A 24,660-nucleotide genomic window follows, 5' to 3' on the forward strand; every position below is an offset into this window, starting at 1 on the left:
AGAAAGTTATTTGCCTATTTAATATGGGCAGTAAATGTTCTGTGTTATTTAGAAAAATCTGAGCTTGTGACCCTTTAATAATAAATATTTCTTTAAACGGCCAATTTTGTAAATTTTGAGAGCACAACCTAAGTATTGATTGCTATAATTTATAATATTTATTATTCTAATTGCTTCGAAGTGATTAAATTTGTTTATACAAATATTCTTAGCACAAATTTCGCTATATACAAGGAACAATTTCGTACTATTTCCACTTAATTTGAATTTCTTCAAAGTCATTTAATTTGATTCATAAATATTTTTAATAGATTCTTTCAAATTCTTCATTGAATGGTTTACCACTTAGTTTTCTGAAATTCCCCCAGTTGCGAATGGAATAAAAAGACGTTGTTGGATGTTCGGTAATGATTTAAATTCTTAACTGTTTTCATTTCGTGTGTTTTTATTGCATTCTATAGTAAATGTATACGTAAGCTCTATGATTTGCATACTTAAACTCTATTTACAATTACGTACACACAAGTTGAATGAGAAACTCGTTGAAATTGCGTTTTCAATTTCAGTTTTGCTGTTTCAATGTCAATGTCAATTTCAATTTCATTTTCAATTTCAAATGGAGTTTGCCAATTCGATTCGCATATGCGTTTGTTAATAACCTTAAATAACTATCTTTGAAAAGTGTGCGACGATGTTATCAATATGTCAATATATCTCCATAGGATTTGCAGTTGTTGTCGATTTGAATTGGAGCTCGAAGTTGGAGTTATTGCTTGGTGGCGCGACGGGGAGGCGAAGGACTCCCAACTGGTTATTTTTTTGCTTAACTACAGTTAACTTAGGCTAGGAATTGAAACAATTTGTATAGCTGGGCATAAAGTGCTGCAGGAGAATTGGGATGAGTAGGAGGGGACTGAGGGTGGGCTGGGGGAGTGAGAAACCCTGGGGGCAAGGCCTTGGGCTCAGACCCGCTGCTGATATCATGTGATCTCTGGAGCACTGTGCTTCAGCTCCGGCGACGTGGAGAAGGGACGATGCAGCAGCTGGCCACTATGATGATAGCTTGTAGTGGATGTCGTTGAGTTCCCCTCATGATGTCCAGCGCCAACTGCGGCTGCCACCGCTGCAGCCACCGCAGTCGAGTTGAGTTTCTCGGGCGAATTGATGCGCAGCTTTGGTGGCGGAAGCGGTGGAGGCACCACGACGCCACACTCAACGCTGTAGGCTGCCGCATAGGCCGGATGATGCAGATGCGCAGCAGCAGCGGCGGCGGCGGAGGCAGCGCCACCATTCAAGGCCAATGGCTGCGGCAATTGGGGATGCGGTCGTATAACTATCGGCTGGATGGGGAACTGCTGCGACATCTCCTTGAGGTTGCTAAAGCTTTGCAGGTAGCAGCCGGCATTGAAGAGACTGCTCGCGGCATCCAGCTTGAAGGGCGGCAAACAACCAGCGGGGAGTACAGACGATGCGCCAGCTCCAGCTCCTGCTCCGGCTGGTGCTCCAACTCCGCCGTATGCCGACGGCAACTGCGGTGGCGTCGGTGAGGGCAGCGAACTGCTCAGATCACGCGGCTTGTCGTCGTCCACACTTAGACTCTCCTCATTTGCGCCGTTGGACATGCTGCCCGGACTGTGCTGCAGCTGCAGGCTGCTCGGCACCGGCGAGTGCGTTCCCAGCGAGATGTCCGAGTCCGAGCTGTCCGACGGTGTCGGCGATGCGGCTCCGTCCGCCCGACGGCTGCGACAGCCCATGCCGGAGTTGTTCTGGTTGTGCTGGATGCTGTAATGAGAGAATTGGGAATAGTTTAGGATTAGTCGAGATGAACAGAATCTATATACTATAGAATATATAATATATCATAGATACTTTAAAAGGTATTTCACAGAACACAATCAATATAACATACAAAGATTTATAATGATTATGTTGTACATTTTATCAAAATTGCCCAATTTGTTGTCTTATTATTCGTCTTAAAGAACTTGATTTATCAACTTAGAATTCTTAAATATTTTAAATATATTCTTAAGTTATAAATATCTTTATCAATGCTGCCAGCAAAAATAACAATTGCGTTTAACAACTGAGATTGTCTGAAGATACATATATGTACTGTATGTACTATATATACTATTGCATACATAAGCCGTTGAACCACTCAAATAAAATATATTCAAAATTCTTGTCTAGTAATGAGAATAAATATACCTAATCTCGGAAATGCGTTCTGAAATGCAAATCTAAATTTGAGATATTACACATTATTCTTAACATTCTACATTTAATTTACTAAAACTTGAGCTAAGAATAATAATTGATGTTTACACCAAACCAAAATGCATACATTCATATATATCAAATGCTATCATAGAATATTCTCATAATTTTATGATATTGATTACCACCTGTCTGTAATCTGTAATCTGTAATTATATCAGAAATGACTATAATATATTTCAAATATATTTCTATGAATAACTGCAAATCTTTAAAAAACGTTTAAATATTGTAAATTACTTAGATTTTTACATTTCAACTTGTTAAACTTTTGTTAAATGCAGTGAATTAATGACACGCTTAGTGCGTATTGATTTATAGACTCAACAACGATATAAATCAAGTAGTTAATCGATGTTTGCTTTTGTTTAATCGACAATTAATCAAAAAGTTCAAATATTCTCTCAAAATTGTGAGAGATATATGCTTTCAATATTCCCAGTTATTAAATGAAATTTAGATATGGAAAAAGGGATTTCGTTATGCTTTCGAATGGAGCTAAAAAAAAAACAGAGCGCGTTGCACGCTTAATTAGTAAATGTGGCAAGAAGGCGTGTTGCATGTACGTTGCACCTAGCGAGTTGCATGTGTGCTTGTTGGTTGATGGTTGCATGCCCCATTACAGTCAGGGGCACGGCTCATTTGTCGTTCGCTGGGCTTGAGCTCGGCAGGCGGGCGGGATGACGGGCTGACGGGCTGTGTTCATAAATCTGAGACAACTTTCACACATGCTTAAGACAAATTATCTGTGGCAAGGCAAAACAAAGGCGTGCCCCCAGCGAGCGGCAGCGAAGTCGGGAGAGAGATGACTTGATTAGAGCAGCAACTGTGCGGCAACAACAAATAGAGACATCAGCACGAGAGATAGAGAGATGGAGAACCCAACACGACTCCTTGCTACACTGTCATAATTATCGGTTAGGATTCGCTCAACTTGCCGCAATTTGTTGACCCATCAGCATTAATAATGTCGAGAGACTCGGGAGTCGGAGTCGAAGTCGAAGTCGGGAGTCCAGCTTCGAAGTCGGCACATTCCCTTGTCCTTTGCGGCTCGTGTTGTGTGATTAATGATGTTGAGGGAAGCAGCAGCAGCAGCCGAAGCATTCACATTGATGTCGAGTTGAGTCGAAGCAGTCACAACTCCACAACTCAACTGCTGGAAATGTATCTGCGGCTACCTTTTGAAAATGGAATCGTTTAGTTGCCTAATGCGCCAACTTGATGGATTACCACTTGGCCTCTTGACTCCCCATGACCCCGATCACTCCCGTACCAGCTTCTTTTGGCTACCCGCTGCTGGGAGTCGCCACAGTGTCTCTCTCACTGTCTCTGCAACTCCAGCATTTATCTTTGGGGTCCAACTCCAACTCCAAGTACAATTTCATTGGGTAGTGTCAATTAAAAAATGTAAAATTTGTTGACTATCTTCTTTTGCCTCAAAAATTAAAAAATTAAAAAAATTAAAAAATTTAAATATTCCAAAGAACTCCAGAAAAATGCATTATGATCCAAGAATAAACTGTAAAGCTTTTTGTTCCTTTATTTGTAATTCGAGATTAAGAAAAGAAGAACGCAAATAATTCCAGTTACATCTTAATAAAAATAATATATCTGCCGATCAGCCAGATATCCAAGGGTGGTAAATTGAGTACACTTTTGGCACCCTTACCACAGTAAGCTTAATATTACAATGCAATTATGTACTTGTTTACTGAATGTAACTAACATTTTTATAACAAACAAGTTTTCAGATTTAAATGGAAGCTGCAACTTTATGTTGTAATTTGCAGCAGACATAAAATACAATATAAAGAAGGCAAATTGAATGTTATTTGGTGTATATACTCTAAGTTATTAGATAAATTGTTGATTTTTACTCTCCAAATTTTAATAATTTCTTAAAAGTTGCTGGTGAAATCTCAAAGTCGAGCATACTCGATAACAGCTTTGTGCTTGCTTGCTATTTAGACCTAGTTTAGTTAGTAATCTTTGGAAACTCGAGAACTCAACAAGAGCATAATATTAAGAGTTTACTAGTAATTCTGATACTTTAAATTTCCATCCATATGTTATAAAAGTACTTTTAATCTTTGTACAGATTTTACACTAAATATACATATATAAAAAAATGTATTCAATTTATCTTTATACGTAAAAAAAGAAACAAATTGAACTTTATTTGTGTGAAAATGGCGGAGTTGTTTGTGAAATTGTAGCTGGCTTTTGCGGGCAGTAGCAAATGTCTGCGTACGCTTCAATGGCGACAAAAAATGCCTGACTCCCGGCTGGACGCAGCTTGTGGCACGGGTCAGCAACGTCAAGGCCGTCTTCAGCACGCTCGGCTTGAGCCAAGTTTGCAGCTGAATCTGATATGCAAGCGTATATTTTCCAAACAATTGACTAAACAGCTCACAGATGGAGAGGGAGTTAAAGGGGGGTAAAGAGTGTAGAGGGGGGGGGGAGCCAAAAGGGTTACTCCAATTCAGATGGCAATCGGATACTATGGCACCTAAATGAAGCCGAAGCTGAAGCCGAAATGACACGTATGTAATTACCCGTGTGGACACAAACTAAGCGAGAAAGGAATATAATGAGAAAGAGAGAGAGAGAGAGAGAGTGTGAGTGAATGAGAGAGAGGGAGCGACAGATAGCGAACCCTTGCTTTGCCTCTGCTGGTAACCTGAAGCCGAGAGACATTGAAATGTTATAATCGGCTCATGTCAGAAGATGCATGTATATGTATTTGTATCTGTGTGTATATCTGCATCTGTGTGTGTGTGTGTATCTTTGGATTGTGAAATTAATTCAGCTGCAAGGTAACATGATCTGATCATAGGCCAAAAACTCAAAGGAATCAACAACAACAAGAACAACACTATAAAAAACTCTTTTCGAAACAAATCTGGCTTTAAATCGATGCCCAGCAAAAAGGGTCGCTGCGATGTTAATAGAAAACGAACTTCTAATGCAAAGTAAACAGTTTCGAATGAATATTCCATTGATACCCCATATGGAGTTGTGATATACACTATATAGTTGGAAGTATCAAGCAGCGATGCATAACTTGTCGTTTATAATCAATATCTTAATATACTACGCATACGTTATTGAGTAGCTAAAATTGTATTTGCAAATTTATTGTAAGTTGTATTTACTTTGGTAATTTTCTTGATCTGCGCATCACATACTATTGCATGACTAAAAGATACCCTATAAGTGCTGTAATGCTTTGTCTTTATGTACTTGATTGTATTGTGTGCGAAATTGTATTTGTTTGGATAAATAGCTTATTGCAGTTGGTTTGGTTTTGCACTTTGTACCCTTGAATTTAATTCCAAGCTATAATCAACAATAAATAAATAGTTAATAACTTGTCAAAAAATAAGAAGAGTCACAAAATAATTTAGAGATATTTTAATAATAGAGTTAAATAAATTGCATAACTTGTTTTCCATTTTAAATAATTTGAAGGGGAGATATACTCTAACATTCTACTCTTTATCTTTTCATTGTTGGGTTCCTATTATTAAGAAAATGTTTTCAATATTTTAGATAATTTAACTCTACTCTCTTCATAGCTTGTATTTCTCTTTGTCAATTATTCTTTATATTTTATTCACCAGATCCTATTTTCTCAATTTTTTGGTGTAATCTATTTCTGTATGTAAATTTGCAGTTCTTCTATATGGCTCTGATTTTAGAAACACCTTTTTCAATGTCTTTCTCTTCAGGTTTGTATTTCGTATCTTTCACTATTTAGTCACTATCGATTACAGGGTATAATTCAATGCTTTAACTTGAATGCCTCGCCGTCGTCGATAATTGTGTCATTCAAATTGAAAGTTATAAATTGTGTCAATATTTAGACAAGAACAGAGCTCGATAGAGAGCATAACAGAGAAGTGCCAAATCCCCGGGGTTCGCTCCGCTTAAATGGACCGAATAACGCCTTTGCTTTGCCTTTCACGGGGTGGTTGGGCTACAAGGGAGGGGGCATCAGAGAGGTAGAGAGAGACAGGGGGTGAGTTGGTTTCTTTGCGCACTAAATGCAATCAACGTTTATTTTTTGTCGTTGTTGAGAAATGGCCTTTTGCCGTCTGAGGATCTGTTGACAAACGGGATTTAAATTTGTTCAATTTGAATATTGTTATCATTTGCTCAATTGCAGTGCGTCCCTTGTTTGCACACAGTCTGTCTCTCTTTCCGACTCGACTCGACTGTATACCTCTGTCTTTCTCTCTCTCTTCAATCTGCCTTCTCTTAGCTAGACATTTCACTTGTCAATGGTCAATACACTTCCAATCTCTCATCGATATCCACATCCGGTGCTTGGCTCGCTGTCAGCATCATCATCATCATCAGAGCTTCAGCTCCAACTTCAGCCTCATCGATGTGCCGAACTCTTAGACTTGTTGTTCATTCTGTATTTCATTTCTTTAATACACTTTCTACACGCTGCTGAAGTGGGCGAGGCAACTCCAACGTTTTCGTATCTGTATCTCTGCTGTATTGTATCTTGTATCTTGTGTAGCTTGTATATTTTTCTCACAAGCCACCGAAACGGTAGTTGTGTTGTGCAAACATCTTCGAGTGCCTCGGACAGCCCCCAAGACTAGGTCGAACTTTGCTGTCTCGGATGTGCGCTGTAGCTTGCTTGGTATATGGGTATGGGTACTTATCGACCTCGAGTGTGCCTGTCCGAACGCGCAGCCAAGTGGGCACTCCGATTTGGATATTGACAATGGCTGCAGCTTCTGACTCTCTCGACTCCCTGACGTCCGGACAACGCGATTGAACCTTTGCCTTCCCAGCCTTTGGTTCATTAGAATTCGAGCTGTTTGCTGGGAAATCGTTCGTTCTCTGGGCTCGCTCTTGAGCTCCACAGTTCTCACAGGTTCAGTCTCTCAGTCGACGCAGTTTTTTTGGGTTTCTTGCTTCAGTTGTCCTTCAACTTATGTTCGAGAAGTTTGAGTTAATTTCTGCGTGTTTCCCATTTTGATTGATCATTGACATTTACAACATATTTGTGTGTGTTTATTATTTGTTTGTTGTTATTGCTGTTGTCCCTCAATTTTATTACACTCTTCTACAAACACTCAATTCAGACTCGAGACTGTGGAAATCTCCCCTTCTACCTTCACATGGCCCATTTCAATTGCCGCTGATTTCATTTCATTTCATTTCGTTTTGTTGTGTTGTGTTTCATTTCATTTCTGCTGCCTCATTTCTTGACAAATTGCTGGCTCTCCCCCCTTCCTTTGTCACCCGCATATTTCGTGGCGTGTTCATCGACACCCGCCCACTGTGCTTCCCAATTTGGCTTCTGTTTTTGAGCGTGTGTTTACCTCGCATCTCTTCATCTCCCTCTTCGAACTGTATGTGTGGGTAGATTTTTAGTGGCTATCACGAAACTCGCATTTCATTTGTGTAATTCACGCAATAAAATAATCTGTGTTGAATCTCTGAATTACACGAATCTCATTCTCCATCTTCATCGCCAGCTCTAGCTGCTCATCCATCTCCAAGCCCAAGTCCATCAAGTGGTGCTTCATAATTGAATGAACTCAAGTCCATAATTTGGCAAATTGAATTAGCTGCTGCCAAGTAAAGCTTTCGTTACTATTTATTTTCTATTTCTCTCAAATTTATTTGCAATGTATTTTCTTTTTCTATTTAATTTCTTTTCGAATTCATTATTACTTTATTTTGTGCATTTCTTTGCTATGCATTGTCTATTTCATACACATTTGTTTTCCATTTTAATAATACTTCTTTGTATATTTTTTTTCTATATATTTATTTTGTTTGAATTCCATATTTTGTTTGTTTCTTTTCAATTCATTCTTTATTTCTTCACCATTTCTACTTAATTTTTTATACCTCATTGCGTTTCATTTATTTTCTTTTTTTTAATTTCTCTTCAATGTATTGCCTATTTCTTTTAGAATTTATATAGTAGTTTAAGAGAATATCTCAAATAAACTTTCATATCATATCACATCGTTCATATGTATATTATTGCTTTTTAGTTTCTGCATATTTCTATTATTTTTCTTATAAAATCTATTTCTCATGTACATGCTAAATTTAACAGGCACTTTAGTGCGCTGTATAGCATTTAATACAACCGCTTGCATGTGAAATATTAAAAGTTATCGTGTTTGACATTTGAATGCAAACTTTTCACACTTTACGTAGACACACACAAACTCACGCTGACAACTTATCATGCAAGCGCAGCCAACTTAACAGACTGGCTGCAGCGTTGCCAGATTATTTATTAGTTGATAGTTTTGGTTAAGTTATGCCACCATTTTAAGAGAAATTCAAATCCAACCAAGCTTAAATTCGATTGTTTTGAACATTATTTTAAATTGGCAATACATTTTAGTAATAATTTGAACTATAATTTAAATTAATAACTCCAATTAATCACAGATAATTTCAATTGTACTCAATATCATGCTATTTCACATTATACAAATAAAACAAGTAACACATTTGCATTAAATCATGTAATGATTTGAATTTGTAACACAAGCACTACATTGCAACACATATCGATTAAAATACTCGCATTACAGGCAATATTTTCGGCATTACGATATTTGGCACTCCAAATCTTTCTCATACAGTCGATTTATAAGATCGCAACAGAGCATAACAAATTGTGGTAGGCATTAAATATTTTCCGCTTTAAATGTGAACAACTCAATTTTGAGGCCTTTCTAAAGTTGCTGTCTAGTTTTCGCTTTTGATTGATTTGAGCAGAGTCCAAAGCTAACCAAGGAAGCAGTAGGAAGCGAGAAAGAGAGAAAGGGAAAGGGAGAGAAGAGGTTACCCGCTGCTCAAGTGCAGTAGCAAAAATGTTAACAATTTTGTTCAGCACCGCGATGCTTGAAAAGTCAGCGCCTGTTATTCAGTCAGCGACTCGAAGTCGGAGTCGAAGTCTTCGCCTCTGTCTGAGACTGTGTTGCATGTCCTCTCTTCTCCCCTCTTTCGCTGCCTGGTTAGAATGTCTCAGTTCACAGTTCTCAGCTCGCTCATCATTATTATTGCTGGCGCTGTCGATGCCGCAGCTCAAGTCGAAGCTCAAAACTGAAGCTGAAGCTGAAGCCACCTCGTCATTGCCGTTGACTGGCAGCCTGTCTGTCCGTCCGTCTGTCTGCCTGCCCGTCTCTGGCATATCAACTCTTGGATGTTGTTGTTGTTGCTGTTGCTGTTGCTGTGTCTCTCATAACTCAAGCAAGTTGCCGGCGAATTTCTTGTCTTGTTGTCTGCCTTAATAGCACGATGACTACACGACAGACCCAAAACTCCAACTCCATCGCCATCGCCATCGCCAACTTCAACTCTGACTAGGACTGCCGACTTTCGATGTCGAAGTGAGGCGACTGTTTTGCCCACTTGCGAGGATTGCAGCGTCAATGCTCAAGGAGCTGCAGATGAACATGAAGATGGAGTTGTAATGCTCCACGTGTAAATGTATCTGCTTCTGTGGCAGCCGCCGTAACTTTAAATGCAGCTTAAGCATTAGGCTTAAATATAAGTACTGAGATTCTGAATGTATCTCAATCTATAGATGCAACTGCATTCGTTATGTGTAACTCTATCGAAAAATTCTTTTCTAACTGCTTGGGAAATTTTCGAATATTTAAAAGTTAGTGTAAATATATCTCAATGTAAAACTGCTATTAGATTTATTATTGGTTACAGCATCTAAAGATTCTTCTATGATATATTTATCTCTTCTATTTGATTCTCTATTTGCAACAGCATTTCTAGATTCTTTCAGTGCTTTAAAGTGTATTTTTTGTGTATTTAAAAGATGTGATGAATGTAACTGCATCGTTTATTGATTCAAAAGACTCTTCTATATCTTCTTAAGAATTTTTAGTATATTTAAAAGTATACTATAAATATATCTACATACATCTAGAACTGCTTCTGCATTAGTAACTGAAGATTTAATTACACCTGCTTGTGTATTCTTAGTATATTCGAAATGTTGTTCCAAATGTGTCCTTAGCTTCAACTGTATTTTAAAATTGTAATTTTAAATGCGTAATTTTCAATATTTATATTTTAGGTTCATTTGAACCGTTAATAGTAGGTACATCTAAAGATTCTTCTATATATGCTTGTGTATCTTTATTATAATTAAAATATGTATAACTTTGTCTTTAGATGCTCCTGTATCTGCATCTATATGCATATAATTTTCTGTATCTGTGTTCACAGTTGCATCTGTATCTCTATCTGCATCTCCATCTTCAAGTTGCATGCCGCCTTTTGCTTTACAAGCTTTACAAGGCGAAATAATCGCCATCATTTCAACTAATGACCCGTTCCCCAAAAAGGCGCTTGCCATTGTGCTCCCCATTGTGGTTGTCTTTGTTGTTGTTCTCCACGTTGTTGTTGTTGTCGTTGTTGTTGTTGCTTGTTGGCGCTATTGTGCAGATTCATTCATTTTGTGGCAAGCTCCTAACTTAATAAACACGGTTCGTTCGCCTGCAAGATTTCTAAAGAATGCCAAAATGCGACGACGACTCAGCAATCGGGGAGTGCTGATCGAAAGGGGGTAGAAGGGGATCAGGAGAATGGTGGGGAAGGAGGAGGGGTGTCTACCAATCTACCAAGCGGCAGGTAGAAGCAACTTGAAATATTTGCGCATCTGCAGGAGCAGCGTACTTGAAGATCTGCGCGGGGCTTACGGCTTTCTGCCATGTCATTCCACTTAACTTGCCATCTTTCACTTGGCCCTGGTCTGCGACTCCACTTCGTCGCGCTGCTCTCTTCCCTCCGCTCTTCATTCCTCTCCCCGAACCGAGCATCTTCTTCATTTCAACTTCGCGCGAATTGGTCGAGTTTTTAGCTGTGTCTTTTTTGCTGCTGCTGCCCAGCTTTTGAACTTCCCCTCTTACAACTACTTCTCTCTCTCGCTAGCGAAGTTTTTTTTTTAGCGGTTACACCTTTCAACTGCTTTGGGGCATGCGGCATGAGGCAGCGCTTACATTGTTGTTGTTGTAAATCCACAGCTGCTGCTGCTGTTGTTGCTGCTGCTGCTGCTGCTGTCGTCATCGTCGGCGGTCATTTTAATGTGGCCAAAAGCGACGACCGCAGAAATCGAGAACGCTTCGATGGATGCCGCCGTCATCGTCGCCGTCGTCGTCGTCGTTGATTCGGCACGGATCAATGAAATGGAAATGGCACGCAAACGCCACAGCAGGGCACACACTACAAAACAGCTCCCGTTGCCGATTCCCGTTGCCCATTCCCTAGCTACTCCTGTGCATGATCCCCGCTTCCAGTTCCACTTCCACTTGGCTGAGAATAGATATCAGCTTACCGCCGCTCTTTGAGATGCCCCCAACAGCAAACAGCAAACAGCTAGAGCCACAGCTCGGATTACACACATGCGATCACATGTCTAATGGCCAACTAATGATGCAGTGAAGCGCGTTTGCCGAGCTTAAAGTTAACTTACCGATTCTTGGCAGCAGCGGCACGATCACGCTGCCGGCGATTCTTGAACCAATTGCCCACTTGCGTTGGATTCAGGCCGGTGGCCTTGGCCAGCTCACGTTTCTTGGTTGGATTCGGATAGGGATCCTGTAGGTACCATTCGCGCAGCAAACTTCTCGTCCGCTCCTTGAAACAGTGCGTCTTCTGTTCGCCATCCCAGATTGTCGGCGGCAGCGGAAACTTTTTGCGTACCCGATATTTGTCAACGGGCCCTGAAAATGGGGAGATGGAAAAATAATTAGTGATGCGGACAACGAAATTAAAGCTAAAATCAGCAAGAAATTCTAGATAAAGAGTAAAGTAATTAGAAAATATTTAAGCATAAATTATATGATGAATCATAAATATGTAAAGAATACAAATAAAAATATTGTATTAGAGAGATTACTAAAAAATTAAAAATTACGCTGCCTACAAAGAAGATAAAAATACCTAAAGTCTGATGAGCATGAGCATCAGATTTAATATGAATGGGATTCTTAAAATACGGATGAAATAAGATGAATAATTAAATACTGAATAAGTACTGATATTTTAGTCAAAAAAAATTATGGATCCGTACATAAAAAGAATTTAATAAAAGTTGTAGACAATAAATAAAAAATATTGTGAATATAATATTAACAAAATTTTGTATAATGGAAAATTTAATATTGATAAATACAGTAATACAGGAGATGGTCGCAAAAAAGGCCTTTTTTTTAAGTAATTTTAATCTTGGACTAAATTTACTGAAATGTATTTAAACAACATTTATATTTTGAACTATTTTTTAAAGAATGCAAATTTAAAACTTATTTGATGATAAATATATGAAGAACTTATTTTTTATCTTCTATAAATATTTACTCTAATTTTGGAAGATTGAAATTTCAAAGTACTTTTATAAACTTCTACTCTCAAACATGTGTTATATAAAAAACGCAGTTTTATGTAAATCATTAAATACATTATGAATTCAAATAAATATTTAATATAGCAATGAAAATGAAGAGCTACAAATTGAATACTTTTGGTACAATTTATATTTGAGATATAGTATATTCCTCAACTTACCCAGTGATCGTCCGCGTAGTTTCTCTGCTTCGATGTAGTGGGCCTCGAGCCACATTGCCTGTAGTTTGCCATAGGATGCTTTAGTAAATTTATGATTTTCTATTATTGCATAGAGATCCCTGAAATGCGGAAGAACTTACAGTTAGCCAATGGAAGGAATGCATTAAAAATAACTGTATACAATATGTGCTTAAAGTCAATCGCGTGGACAACCCTAAAGTAAATGCAGGGAAAAACAACCCTAATATTCTATTATATTTCAGTTGCTAAATAATGTCCTGCCGTGCTTCTGGCTCCTGTTTGGCAATGAATTGTTCGACTCCGTGTACCCCTCCTTCCATCTTCCTTCCTCCAGCACCTCCCCCTCGACCATTGCCTCCTAACTCAACCATATGTATTTTGAAACAATTTCATAAGCATTGATTGTCATCAGTCACAGTCGCTGTTGCTGCTGCTGTTGCGACTGTTGCTGACAGCCAAGTTGAGTACGTCAAATTGTTTTAATTGGAAGTCATTTATTTACCAGCTCAAAGCAATCAAATCACTTTGCCATACAGCTCTGATTTCGTCTATATATGCGTTGCCATTATATGCTTATATGGTGCGTAGAGGGTCTATTTGTATATAGTATATATGCTATTTTATTTAAAACGTTCGAGTGTTCGCTTTTGAATACATAATTTGGAGTGACCAATTAATAGCCAAAAAACTAGAGTTAACTAGTTAATTAATGAGATACTTGTAGAGGGCATATCATTTTAAAGATAACATATTTGCACACTGATCTTCTTAATTGGTTATAAGATTCATGATTGTTAAGCTACACTGAATTCATTTATTTGCTTATTAATACATATCTTTTTGACTTTGATTACTGTACAGTGCAATGAATTCTTATAATACTTTATATCTTAAACTTTTAAATCTTTTTAATTATTCCCGTTCATTGAAGATATAAAAAGATATTTTAATTTTAATATTTTTTAGCAATTCAACTTTATGAAATCATAGCAAATATTCCCGACTACTTTAATGCTCCTTTATGCAAATTCTTAAAATTTCGAATGATTAACGATAGAAGTATAACATTCTAATGATTTAATAACCAGAACAGATAATTCTAATCTTTTCTTAATTCCTATATTTTAATAATTAGAAAAGCTAAAAATGTCATATGAAAAAAAATGGTCTTCAAATGTTTTTATAAAGACGTTTTCATGTGAAATTTCATTGCAATTAGAAACTGAATGAGTATAATAAAAAGCTCATAAGGAAATTTGTTCACAAATATTTTCTGCTACATAACTCTTTTTTATAAATTATGCAAATGGAAAGGCCACAAGAAATCTAAAACAATTCTATATAACGCAAAGCAAAATCAATGAACGACATTTGCATAATTTATGATGCAAATCAAGCGATTTATTACAGATTTGTTTATGCAAGCAATTTAAATCATATTTATGGAAGTCGATGCGAACTTGAGTTGCAGTTTTGTGGTGCAATGCAATTCGAAAAGCGCATTGTCAATTAAAATAGTTTGTTTAAATATGAGTACGAGTATCATTAGTGCAGATTTCTCAGCAATTTGCGTAGTGTGTTGTTATTTGTTGTTTTCTTAACTTGTTTAAAACTGTTGTTAACCACTTGAGAAAGATGTCTCTGGGGCCATTAGTCAACGGGCTTTTAGCCCGTTTTAGTGAAGTTTGTCAGTTTGTCAGTTAGGCAGTGTGTCAGTTTGTCAGCTGTCATAAACAATACGTCAAACTTGATTCAGCTATAATGAGAAGCGAGAGTGCAGCAGCGATGTATTTACGTAGTATATGTTTTATGATAGCGAGTATCTTGGCCAAGATGGAGATGGCAATCAAGTGTGGCTGAAGTGGCGACATGTTTGTCCACTTGTTAATAAACCTGATCTTGAGCTCCATCGGCTATCTATGACCAGTTAAAGTAGTTTGTCAATCAGGCACTTAATTGCACTAAACGATCAAGCTAAATACAAAGCGAAAAATATCATCCAGACATTGAAAGCACCGTCTTCAATGAACTGTTTCCGGCCAAATGAAAATGGAAATGGAAATGCAAATTCAAATGCCTTTGCTTATTATATTATTATTTGTTTGTAATTTGAGAATTTATAGCCAAACACACACATTCCAGAGAGGAAGTTTTGCCCCTTTGTTCGCTCGGTGTTTTATTAATCAAAGTCTGCTGCTTTGATTGTTTGTTCTTTAATTAGTAAATTAATGCCATTGTTTATTAATTTAGGCAGCTCTCGCATTGTGCCACATACAAAGCTTCCACTATATGCAAACTATCGAATAACCAAAATGAAAAAAAAAGCAAACCCTTGTGCCTGAGGTTAATCAACGCTGATGTTATTTGAGCCTGTGATTGTGCTTTTGTCTGCATCTAAATGGCTAAAGTCTTGCATTGGAGTGTCTCGTACCTGAAGTTTCCGACGTGATAGGCAACCACAGCGCGGGCACGAAGCACTGCCTCACAGTTGAGGATCTCGTGCATGTTGGGCAATGCCACCGGCAGACTCCATAGGAAGCGGGCCAGTCGCTCAATGTCACCGGAATCTTCGAGAGTCTTGCACACGATCTCCACCTGGGCGGCGGAGAAGGCCAGCGTTGGCACCGCCAATATCGGACTGGGTGCTATAATCTGATGGTGTGTCGTGGGCGAGAAGGTCTCTGAGGGCGGCTGTTGTTTGCCCTCCGTCGGTCCAACGGCCATTTTATGCGTTGAATCCACTGTGAACAAATTCGCATACTATTCCCCACCAAAACGAAGCAATTTTGCAGCGACTAACGATCGAAACGTACTATGAGAAAATTTAACAAAACCACACACACACACAGTCACAGTTCACAGTCACTTGATTATTTTTTTGTATCGTTTTATGCTATCGATATATTGATTTCAAATAATTAACATATTGCTTTCTGCGCTCGATCACACTCGCGACGTAAGTTGTTTTTTTTGTTTGTGTATTTTGTTGTTGCGGGGGATCCTTTTTAATTGTGTGTGGCGATTGTCGTTGATGATGGTGATTCCGATACCCGACGACAACAAACGACGAATGAGTGCAACTGCTGATGGTGCTATTGCTACTGTTGTCGCTGCTGCTGCTGCTGCTGCTGCTACAGTTGCTGCTGCTTGTGATCCAAATCCGAATTCCGTTTATGCCACTGAGACGCGAGCTGGGGCGTGTTATGGATATGGCCAGAGAGCGTTGCGGAGCTAACCAGCCAGCCAACGAACCAACCAACCAAACGAACAAGCGAGCGCACAAAAAATACCTCAAATAATGGTCTTGTAACTGAGCTGCCTACTAGGCGAGTTGTACGACAACGGCAACGAGAACGACGGCAACGACGACTGCGACGGCGACGGCGCGTTGGTTACGATGGCAACGGCAACGCACAACAATGACGCGCCACAGATACAGATACTCTGGCAGCAGCCAGCACACCAAGTAGTAGCTACTGCTGCCAAGCCAGCTGCCAGCAACATGCACAAATACAACGACAAAAACGAGTTACACTCACACGCACACACACAGATAGTGAGTAACAGATACGGATACTGAAACACCACCATACCATGTCAGGGCAGCGACAGAGACGCCGAGGCAGTGGCAGAGGCTGTTTTGGGTAGGCGTTCCTGGGGCTCGCAAAGTCGCACTGCGCTGAGTGGCCTGACTGCTTGCGCACTGTTGCCATCCCACTCTAACGGCCAGCCACTCACAGCGCAGTTGGCTGCTCACAATGTCCGTCTCGCTTGCACGGCGGCATTGCGGCTGCGGTGGTAGTCAGCCCCGGGTTGCGTTTAACTGTAATGTATATAAGCCCTGCACACTAACACACACATGCATATACATACAGTTGATATACATGCATACAGTTGCAATTGCTGGGTTGTTCGTTTTGCTATTGTTGTGTTGGGTGAAAGAGAAGGGCATGGGGAGCATGGCTGATGGTGTTGGTGATGGTGATGAGTGAGAGGCAGCAGGCAGCACAGTTCGCTGATATTGATAAAGAAATCAAATAAAGCGGCAGCAATGGCAACAGCACAGCAACAAAGAAAGCAAAGCAAAGCACAGTGCACAGTGGTCCGAGCGCATGGAATTAGTTTTGACAATAGCATTTGCTTTTATTTGCATTGGAATCGATCTATTTGGCTTTGAGATTGCCACGCAGTATGACAAACAAATACCATTACTTTGAATATTCTCAGAAGTTTTATGTGAAACTTGCATTTTAAGATGAGGGTAGAATATAATAATTATATAATTATCTAGTCTACTACATATAAATATATTTGATATATATACAATGTCAGTATTAAAGAAATATCTTTTCGGATTACATTTAATTTTAAATTAAATTTATTAACATTAAATATATAAATTTAAATTTAACTTATAGCAATAGAAAATTTCGCTAAGATAATGTTACCATTAAACTTATTAAATTATTAAACGAAATTCGTTTTACGAGTATTTTAATTTTCCTACATTTTTTATCTCGAAATATATTTTGTACTTTGTGGAAAAATGTAATACGTTTATTATATATTATATGATAATTATAATATATAATAAATAAGATATAAAGTTTTCAATAAAAATACCAAAATTAAAAATAGTAATAATAAAAATAGTAATAATAGTAAAATTTCAAAATTTGTTTACTATGATTTCTTTGAAAGGATTAATTTGTAGATCTTAAATTTATTTAAATTGCAACTGTCCTTTGGCCCACGGTAACTGCAACATATTGTGGAAGTGTAGCAAAATGTTTGACATGATGTGGTTGAGTTCGCGTCGTGACTGCGCCTTCTCTAACGGAACCACTGAGAAATCCAACCCTACCTTAGTCTAGCCAACTCAATCCGATGCAGCACAGGAAAAGTCGACCTAACTATAGCTAAGCTCCCGCCTGAGAGCGAAATAGAATACAAATTACGCAGTAGCACTATGCAAGAAATTCAGGTTTCAATTTGGTAAAAGATTCCAATGAAAAAAAAACAAATGAAAAAAGAAATGGAGAAAAAAACAACTTTTGATTATGCCGTCAAGGAAGGGAAATATTTACAGCGCGGTTTGCTGCTACATCATAGTCAACGTCAGTTTTTAGCGGGCGGCGATGAGGTGGATAGTAAGAGGAAGAGGGGAAGCGTGTTGCACGAGGGGAGGATGTAATGTTCGCGCTTTGTCGGAGTGTTAACAGATTAGTTGTTTACATGCCACAAGTAAATGAGTTTTCGAAATTGCCGCCATGCAGAGGCGTGCCACATGCCACATACCCCCTGCCTCACGCATCACGCTTCACACCGTGTTGCTATTGCTGTTGTTGTACATATGTATTGGACGCCATAGCCAAAGCCCTCAATAACCATATAGCGACAGCGTCAGAGCCATTGCCGTATCCGTATCTTGTATCTTGTATCTCGCCCCGACGCGACGCTTTGTATCTGAAACCGGGTGTCGATGCAGCTGGCAGTTGCCGCTACTCGGTTTGGCTCTTGTTAAATCTGAACGATGACTTTTTGAGTAGTTTGGTTGAGCATTTAGGATAATTGCATTACGAGAGAGCGACAGAGATAGCGAGGGAGAGAAAGAGAAGCAGAAACAGCTACTGATTGCGATTGTGTCTCCCCAGAACAACAACAATTTGTACCTCAAAGATACACGCCTAGATAGCGTACGCATTGCTCAAGCTCTCACAACCTTTAACCACACTCTGCAGCATTGTATCCATCATTATGGTATCCATCATCCATTATGCGTCGCTGTGTTTACTGTGCCACCAATAAATACTTCAATTGCTATCATGCATCATTTGCAGCGAATGACAGTTGATAGATTTCTATGAGTTCAGCTATTTTTTGCCAGCTCAGTGATTGAGAATATTTCGAGATATCATATATTTGAGACATTTCTGGTATACACCATTTGTTCCTATTTTTAGGTATTGGCTCACATTATTTTTAAAAATTTACTATGAACAGTTTTAGGTGAAAATATTGACATTGAAATTTTTATAGTTTAGATACTGAATAATATCGCCTCCGATACAAAATTGCTGCTAATAGATGGAATGGAATGGAAATTATATTATTTTATTAAACGATTTACACATTTTACCAAAATGTTTGCTTATTTATTTTCAAGATATTGCTTTTATGTATTTCTTTTATTTTAATTTATATCGAAGAAATTAATTTAGTGGTTTTAAAACCTTAGTAAAATAAACTTGTAAGTAATTAAGATTGGCTTATAAATCTATCAAAATATTGAATAATTATATTATTCTTCCATACCATAATATGGTTCAACTTGTAGTAAAGGGATAAAATAGAAAGGGGTTGAACTTCGAGTGAGTTACTTATATTCCCAACGCCATGACAAAATTCAGGCAGAGTTAAAAACACCAACTGAAATAATAAGCAAAAATTGACTGAAGCTATCCCCAATATCATAACCAATTCAAGTGTATTTGCCTCGGGGCAAAACAAAAAAAAATCTGATTCATTTGTCAAGCGAAGAGCAAAAAGCAATTTCAATTTTATTCTAATTGCCTAACGAACCAGTAATCATCTGCCGTTCTTTGGGATGATAATGATATTGTAGCTAATTCGCTGGGGGCGCTAATCAAAGTATCCAACTGCAGCTGAACCGATAGAGATACAGCTAACAGATACAGTGAGCGATAGAGATACAGATACATTTACATGCTGTCAAATTGTGTCAGTGGCTCAATGAAATCATGCGCCCAGTGGTCCATTAAATGACAAAATGTGCGCTCGCGTGCCCATCGCAAACAGCCAGCCACGCCCACTCCACAAAAAGTGGGCAACGGGGCAAACAAAAGGCCGAAATGTAATTAGGCCAAATGTGAGTGCGAGTTTGGGAATGCCGAAAATCCGTTATGCTGTGTGTGAAATTCCATTTTGCAAAAACAATTAAAAGGCAATTAGTGTTTTCAAGCGCGCTTCGTTGAGCTTTAAAAGCCAAACCGCAAAAAGGGCCAAAAGCTACAAAAAGCAGCCAGCCAGCAAGCCATCCAGCCAGTCAGTGAGCTAGCGAACCGTTTTAATAAACTGAAAGAATAAATTTGGTTGCTTTTCTCACATTTGGCCCGCGGCTAGAAAGCACATTTTGCAGGGCACACCATGTGGCAAGGACCTTTACATATGCCACATAGGGAAAGTGAGAAAGACTCTAGAGGCTACACAGAGAGAAAAATTGGGACTGCTTGGGATTGAAGTCTGTTGATGCCAAGTTTACAAATTATTAATTCAATCAGTATTTTCTCAATATAGAAAATCTTGATAGTAAGCAACTTAGATCTAAATGTGACATACTTAAAACAAAATTAATAAATATTTTATGTAACTTTATCAACTATAAACAATTATTTAAACTATATGGACGGATATAAACTTATATGGACATAAACTTATTTCTTTCAATTAGTTTCAAGTAAATAATAATAAATTTTATATCGTAATATACAATGAATATATTATGATAAAAAACAATTAGGAAATTTGAAAATTAAAAAATTTTAGTTAAATTGCAATTCTTCTTTTACAACTTTAGTTCAAACAATTCTCTCTGTGTACAAAGGAATCGTCAGATAATTGTATTTATGTAGTTTTCGGCTAACCCTCCTCAAAGTTATTGTTGCCTTTGTGCTGCGCTTGAGACTCAATTTGTTTAAGATAATTTAATGTGATTTCATGTACCTGAATATTTATATGTTATGCGAGTCCTGCGAAGGAGTCCTGTGCACTGCTTTGGGGGGTCTGTCTGGCAGCTCGGACTCAGCATGTCAACACCCCGGACAGCACACACAACAACAACTCACACACACTCTCTCACACATTTGGCAAGTGGACCTCTTGAATTCCAATTTATAAAAACTTGTCGTAAATATACATTTTATTGTGGATTTCGTTGATGACAAAAGGGATCAAAATTCAATTTAAACGTTAGACAAATCGGTTTTCTTTTGTGGAACCCCCTCCTTGAAAAAACTTTTGTGATTGTGTGTTTTTGGCTCGTTTTAAGACTTAAAGTTCGTTAGCCTCTTTAAGAATTGTGCAAAAGATACAACGAAATATTAGCGAAAATGCCAGCGCAAGCAAAGGGCTGGTAATTAAAAGTTTTGTGGTTGCAAAATATTTAATATTTTAATTTATACGCAATTTAATAAATCGTCAAATATCAAAAACTGGACACGCCAGGCGCACTGATTGAAAATACTTGTATATCCAGCTGGATGCGGGGAAGGGATGGCGATCGACATGTCAAATACCCTGTAACTTAGCTGATTATTTATTAAATGAGCTGCAAATTTATGGAGTCAATAATTTTCATAATTAGTATAATAATTTCCATATGAAATTTCTAGGATAAAAATAGGAGATTATTGATAAAATTTTAAATGTAAAATTTGACGAATAGAAAATGAGTTTATATGAAATATAATAAAATATAATGCTAACAATGAACCCCATCAGGAATGTAAAGTGATTGGGCTTTATTCATTTATAAAAATTAAATTATTGTCATTGAGAAATATTTCGAGAATAAGTTTTAAACAATTCATTGCAAAACTTGGTAAAGTTAGTTGATGTTCATTTAAAGAACGATAGATGCACCTCCATTACACACACTTACAACATTTTAACAGACCCTTTGAGGCTTTTTAAGTAAAGGGTATAAAATCAGAATAGCTTCATAAGGCGCATCGAGGGAAGCAAGAAGAAGCAGAAGTGAGCACCAAAAGCGGGATTCGATCGCCGATGGCTTCGATGTGCTGATGATGAAAGATCGGCGCTGTGCCAAGGCATTCGATTAATTTACATCGTTCTGTTTGGAGCCGACAGACTGCGCCGGCGTTTAGAGTAGCCACAAGATTGAAGAGGCTGCCAAAGACGAAGAACTTGGCAACGAAGTTGAAGCCTGCTCGCCAGTCACATATTTGTGTTGTGTTGTGTCTTTGCTGCTGCTGCTGCTTTGGCTGCTGTTGGTGCGATTGGGTTGCATTCCATAGTCATAAGGCTCCAGAGGAATGCCTTTGGGCATTAGGTTGCCCAACAATCCGAGCAATGTACAGCAAATGTATTGAGCTGCATTTAATAATTATGCCCAAGGCGAATGAGGACAGCAAGCAGCAGCCAGCTGAAGTCGTTGTTGAATGTGGCTTGATGAGTGTTTTTGGCGACGGCAAAGAACAGAGTCGCAAATTTTTGGTTAAGAACAGGCAGGAGCGAGAAAGAGAGAGGCAGAGAGTGGGGATGCCTGCCGTCGACGACTAATGGAAATGTCAAAGGCGGCTCAGTGTCAGCTGCGCGCCCAGAGCCGTCAAGGAGGCGAACATTTGGCTGGCCTTTTGGCTACTGTGCAGCGAACGAACACTGCGCATATTAATCAGCTTGCGGCGGCAGCCAAACACTAACGATTGCTCCTCTCCCTCTCTCTCACACACACTCTGGCAGTGGCAAAGCAAGTGATACGCGCTGCGAAACATGCGTGAAATCTGAAAGATTAGTGTGCGTGTAAGTGTGAGTGTGAGTGTGCAAGTGTGTGTGCGTGAGCCTGTTGTCCGCTTGCTTTTATGCTACTCTTCTTCGCCTTTGCTTTTCGTCTGTCGAGCCACGCAAAAAGTGTGAAATTGTCGAGGAGTGTGTGGAGGAGCTGCAACTTCGACTTCGACTTGGACTTGGACTTCAGGTAGACAGAGCAAAGTTGTCGCTGCAGCTTTAATTAAGTCATTAACACCAATCACCACAGGGAGACACTGCAACAATATCGAATTTGCCATTTTTGGTCAAAATTATCTGATACTACTGCTGCTGCCAATAAAATATCAATTATGCGGCCAGTTCTTCTTTGTATTCTTCTTATGCCTACATGCGCACTCCTTGATATAGTTTCCCATGCACAACTATCCCACGGTTAACTAATGACAGCAAGCAGCAACAACAAATCGCTTTTGCATAACAAGCGCTAACTGGTTAATTAGCAGTGCGATTGCTTTACACATCTGCCGTAATCAGAGTTGAATCAGTCTATAAGTCGCTTAATCGGTATCGGTGCTAAAAGGCCTGATTATATACGGCATATTTTTCATGTAATTACAAGCAGCGGCAAGCTTTCGCCCATCATCAACAACGAACAAAAACATGAAATAAAGAGAGCAACAATTATGGCTAGATCCAAGCAACGCGTCCTCTCCCTTTCTTACTCTCTCTCGCTCGCTTGCTTGGGTAGCGAGTGTCAATTAATGAGCGACGTCTGTCTGATCTGTCGCTCTCCACTCTCCACACACAGCTTGGGCGCAAAAGAGAAACGTCAAACAGCGCGTCAAATGCGCAATGAGCTTAATTTGTTGTGCGCCTGCGTGCACACACACATACACATGCTTACACGTACAATACAACTAGCTAGCCATCTCGCTCACACTCAATTGTCACTCAATCAGCCTTTTGTTTTAACAGCGGGGTGGGGGATAGCACGACAAAAAAAACAACTGGCTGGGTAATTGAACGCATCGCAGCCACTTTATGTTTTTTTGCGCCTGCGTTTTCCAATACCCTGTAGCAGCAAACACGAAGAAGGGTATATTAACAGTAACGAAATTTAGTTGCTAACTATTTGCTTAGCTTTATTATTACGTAATTTCTACTGTGGAGGCATGCAGATATAAAGCTGTTGTTATCGATAATAGTTGCTGTAATAAGGTTTCAAATAATCATACTGCAAAATGTAGTTAATTTTATATTAATTTAATTACAGGGGGTTTGCTAGTTTACCACTACACAAACTGCTCTTGCTTTGCGGCTCTTTTTTTGACGTTCTATATAAATTGTTGTAACGCCTATCGGAGCAATGTTTTGGCAAGGGGCAGCTTGAGAAGCGGAGTGGTCGTGAGTGTGGGGATATTATATACAACATGCGCAGTCCATTGTTCTTAACATAACTCATTAGGGCCGCAACTGGGCATGGGTGTTGACGTGGACGTAGGGAATGTGTGTGTTTGTGTGTGTAAGTGAATGGGCCTGGACTTGGCCTGGGCCTATTAATTAGATAACTATCTTGAGAAATTGCCCATTTTCAAATAGTCGGCGAGCATTTGTGTAATTAGATTTGCTTTTCACAACATTTACGTTTTGCTGGTTGGTAGCAGCAACAACATTAACAGCAGACCCCGACGCGTCGCTTTGGACGTTGATTGCATTTGTCGACTGACTTGGCTCGACTCGAATAACTTGGGCGATTAATCATTGCCGGACCAACAACAACACGAGACGAGCAGCAAAGTGAGCGGGAAGGAAAGAGACAGATAGCAAGTAAGTAAGCAAGAGAGAAAGAGAGAGAAAGAAACGAAAGAAAACAGAAAAAACGCCTTGCGGTTTGTCACAATTTATGAGGTGATAATTATTCATCTCGACCCACAAAACTGTCATAATATTGTAATTAACATTAAGCCGCGCAATGAAATTAAACGCATTTCATTGCAATTGCAATTGCTGTCGGACATAACTTTCACCAGCCACAGTCCCTAATGTATCATCATCATATATACTACACACAACTATATTCTGTCCTTTTGCTGACCAAATTCGTTTTCTTATTTCCAGCAGTTCAAATCGAATACGGAAATGAGCCGCCGCAGCCATCAGCCATGTCAGGTCAATCGATAACATCGATGCCGTTTCTGTTTTGCTGTTGCAATAGAAATATCAAGAAAAGAAAAAATAAATGAAAAGCAA

General features: G+C 38.8%; 1 protein-coding gene across 1 annotated transcript; it reads right to left on the reverse strand.

Annotated features, from left to right (window-relative positions):
- Positions 1-406: 406 nt before the first annotated feature.
- Positions 407-16,320, reverse strand: LOC132791716 (protein Optix). The gene is made up of 4 exons (XM_060800748.1): positions 15,314-16,320; positions 12,862-12,980; positions 11,768-12,017; positions 407-1,782 (listed from the first exon to the last, which is right to left on the reverse strand). The coding sequence occupies exons 1-4, from the start codon at positions 15,604-15,606 to the stop codon at positions 981-983; spliced, it is 1,464 nt and encodes a 487-aa protein (XP_060656731.1). The 5' UTR covers positions 15,607-16,320; the 3' UTR covers positions 407-980.
- Positions 16,321-24,660: the final 8,340 nt, after the last annotated feature.

The sequence above is a fragment of the Drosophila nasuta genome, chromosome 3 (assembly GCF_023558535.2).
Source record: "Drosophila nasuta strain 15112-1781.00 chromosome 3, ASM2355853v1, whole genome shotgun sequence".
NCBI classification, from domain to species: Eukaryota; Metazoa; Arthropoda; class Insecta; order Diptera; family Drosophilidae; genus Drosophila; species Drosophila nasuta.

What these genes read in the sequence shown, in the direction of transcription:
- LOC132791716 (XM_060800748.1), bottom strand. Translation starts at nt 15,606, where the DNA reads ATGGCCGTTGGACCGACGGAGGGCAAACAACAGCCGCCCTCAGAGACC. An exon ending in TATCACGTCGGAAACTTCAG is followed by an intron (nt 12,981 to 15,313) that starts GTACGAGACACT and finishes TCCGCATTTCAG; the next exon opens with GGATCTCTATGCAATAATAG. An exon ending in ACTACGCGGACGATCACTGG is followed by an intron (nt 12,018 to 12,861) that starts GTAAGTTGAGGA and finishes CCCCATTTTCAG; the next exon opens with GGCCCGTTGACAAATATCGG.